Source organism: Pollachius pollachius (assembly GCF_949987615.1).
Source record: "Pollachius pollachius genome assembly, chromosome: 2".
Lineage (NCBI taxonomy): Eukaryota > Metazoa > Chordata > Actinopteri > Gadiformes > Gadidae > Pollachius > Pollachius pollachius.
Window position 1 is genome coordinate 13754942 of NC_136935.1, and position 3476 is coordinate 13758417.

The 3476-nt window shown below is 48.8% G+C and overlaps 1 protein-coding gene across 1 annotated transcript; it reads left to right on the plus strand.

Annotated features, from left to right (window-relative positions):
- Positions 1–1900: 1900 nt before the first annotated feature.
- On the plus strand, positions 1901–2827 carry hs3st1l1 (heparan sulfate (glucosamine) 3-O-sulfotransferase 1-like1; the record flags this gene model as incomplete). The annotated part of the gene is made up of 1 exon (XM_079758800.1): positions 1901–2827. One exon carries the CDS (start codon positions 1901–1903, stop codon positions 2825–2827), a length of 927 nt encoding a protein of 308 aa, XP_079614926.1.
- Between the last annotated feature and the right edge of the window lie 649 nt (positions 2828–3476).

A 3476-nucleotide genomic window follows, 5' to 3' on the forward strand; every position in this document is an offset into this window, starting at 1 on the left:
GCTACGTGACCCAGCTATCTTTGTGGAGCCGGGGCCTTGTGTCATCCGGCCGAGGCTGCCCTCAGTGGTGGTCGTTTGTTGTTGTTGTGGTTGTTGTTGTCCTGAGAACGACATTGTATACGAATCCCCTCCTGGTGAGAATCTGCCTCAGCCTATCTACAGTGTCCTGGGTGATGTGCGCTACAGACGGTTGACGTATTACTAATGAGGGAGGCTGAAAGGGGTCGTCTGTCCAGATCATTGCTGCCGTTAACCAGAGAAAACCTGTACCTAAACACCTGTCAGTCAAATACCTTATTTAATATACCTGAATTTAACCGACTAAAATGGGATACCTCAACCTGACCATCCTCAACCATTAACAATCTTGGAGATCATTCTTAACTTAAACATTTTTGTCTGTAGAAAATTATTTCTTAATAATCTTGAGAATAGCTGCCACATGAAATCTGTTTCAACTTTGACGAGGCGTATGAGAAAAATAATTTTTCCCCCTCAATTGCATATCGGTGGGGTAAGATAGTTTATAGACAAATGATAACTTTCCATGAATGGCATTTTCTACATGAATAATGCAGGTGTGTGTACCCTGGTGCAGAATTATGAACATGATCATCCTCAACATCATCCTCAAAAACCTTTCTTTATACTACACAAAAAAAATAAAAAAGAAGTTATTATGCACCTCATAATTGTTATTCTTGATATATTGGACATTGTTAGACTGACAATTCAAAAGAACAATGTACAAGCCTGCGTGTGCGCCCATGCCAATGGGTATATGTTGGGTTTGCAAGATGCTGGGGAATTGTGTGTTGTGTCTTTATCTCTCGCTCTTTCCTCAAGCAGGGAACTTCACAGTGAGATTAGATTTGCCCAGTGTGACCTTTCAGCTGTTGAAGCTGGATGTTTGCATAGTCCTCTCCTAGTTACTTTGACTCCAAAAGTGTACACTGCAGCTGTCTCTGCTTGTTTTCCTCATGAAAGCATCTTGAGTATTTGTTTTCCTAAACATATTCCATGACATTTAAAGTGCTGTTTTTCATTTGTCGTTGTGCATTTTTGTGCGCACACACTTGTGATACATGTTTTAGTTTCGAAAATGTTGTGTAGATGGCACACTTTTATATTGGGGTCAGTACAATGAACTGAAAAATGTCAGCGTTTCTCTCGACTGACAAAATATTCGGCATCTTTCTAAGCCTTTCTAATACCTTAAACCCTTAATGTTGTAGCTGCTGAGTTGCATTGCCTCTATATTGATTTACTCTTCTTTACGTAAACGAAATCAAAGTCACCTAGAAGTCGGAACTCCTCTGATTTCCTGCTATAAATTTGTCCTTTTGCCTCTCCTTGCACCCTGGCTTTGAGCTGTCCCAGATCAGATGTTAAGTGTATTGATCTTAGGCAAAGGCTTATGACCCACACCGGGAAACAGCCCTCCTGATCTGGCCTTGAGCCACGCTTGAACATTCCAGCAGCAAAATTGTAATGAGCTGTCTGGCTTAATAATCTGTTCCAGCCCGAGAAATTACAATGTAAGGTGGGTTCAAAAGTTCAATGAATGGTAGGAGAAACAATGTAAGGAGAAGCAAATGGGGCATAAAGGAAACATTGAAATGATTATTCTGTCACGTTATTCCATAAAGTATTATGTATACAAAAATGTTCTTCCTTTGTCTTTGTTGCAGATGTACTCTGGCCTGGCCGCAGTCTCGCCTCTTCACAAGCGAGTTCAACAACAGCAGAAGAAGAAGATCGCCGTTTCCCGTTCTGCTCCGGCCCACGTTGACATCAGAAAGGCCGACGTGATGGTCTTCAGCTAAACCGGAATCCTCTCCTTTTTCATGACCCGCTTCCTGTTGCGTTGCCTCGTCTCCTCCTGAAACTCTCCCTCGCCATGGCCCGCTTCCTGGCGTCCGTCTTTTTCCTGGTCCTCCCGTCGTACGCTGCCCCGCCGGAGCTGCTCCAGGCAGCGGTCAGCCTGCACCCGCTGGACCTCGACGCGGGAATATCCGCCAACGTCTCGGGGGACCTCCCGCCCCCAGGCACGAGCAAACGAGCCCCGCACAGCATCATCATCGGGGTGCGCAAGGGCGGCACTCGGGCCCTGCTGGAGATGCTGGACATCCACCCCGAGGTGGCGGTGGCGGCCACCGAGGTGCACTTCTTCGACTGGGACGAGAACTACGCCAAGGGCTTCGAGTGGTACCGCGACCTGATGCCCTACTCGTACCCCAGGCAGATCACGGTGGAGAAGACGCCGGGCTACTTCACGTCGCCCCTGGCGCCCGAGCGCATCCGCGCCATGAACTCGTCCATCAAGCTGCTGCTGATCCTGCGGGACCCCGCCGAGCGGGTGGTCTCGGACTACACCCAGGTGTACTTCAACCGGCTGGAGAGCCACAAGCCCGTGCAGGCCATCGAGAACCTGCTGGTGCGCAACGGCGCCCTCAACACCCGCTACAAGGCCATCCACCGCAGCCTCTACGACGTGCACATGCGCAACTGGCTGCGCCACTTCCCCCTGGAGCAGATCCACATCGTGGACGGGGACACGCTGATCCACGACCCGCTGCCCGAGCTGCAGAAGGTGGAGCGCTTCCTCAACCTGCCCCCCAGGATAGTGTCCTCTAACTTCTACTTCAACCAGACCAAGGGCTTCTACTGCATCCGCAGCGACGGGCGGGAGCGCTGCCTGCACGAGTCCAAAGGGCGGCCGCACCCGGCTGTGAACAGCACCGTGCTGCAGAAGCTGCGCTCGTACCTGCGCGAGCACAACCACAGCTTCTACAGGCTGGTGAAGCGCACGTTTGACTGGCAATGAGGGCACCTGGGCAGGCAGACTCAAAGAGGGAGAGGGTCCTTTCTTTGCCTTGCCTGTGATGAGGGCATTGGGAATGAATGGAAGGCAGGAAGACTGAGGGGGGGGGGGGGGGGGAGAAGCACTTTACGGACCTGACATTTCCACACCCATTCGAATAGCCTCGTAATAACTACCATTGTAAACTCTGGTTTCCACAGAGCGGGCCGATATCTCAAGCCTTAGGAATAATTCTTCAATACTGTATACTGTACTGCCAAGGTCACATAAAAAAATGTAAAATGAATCCCCAAGCTTGGCAAGTCCTTCTCTCTGTGCTGTATTAGTCACCACATCGCAGCGGTTTGAAATTTGTAAAAAAATAATTTAAAAAGAATGACAATTTTCTTTCTTCTCTCTTATTTGATATTCTTGTTCTTAATAATAAATCGGTTTTGCTTCAAGATATTCCATTGGCTTTTCTTTCTTCTGGTTTCTGAGCCCACCCTGCAAACGCCTCAGTAGCCCAAAGCGATGAACCTCTCCGTTATTTTACACGGCGTGCCAAAGTAGATGGAGGCATAAGCCATTGAGGTGTGGTGTGGTGGATGGTTGGACATTAATGTGAGAAAATGGTTGCCTTGGAGCCATGCTTTAGCAGCACAGGAATCAC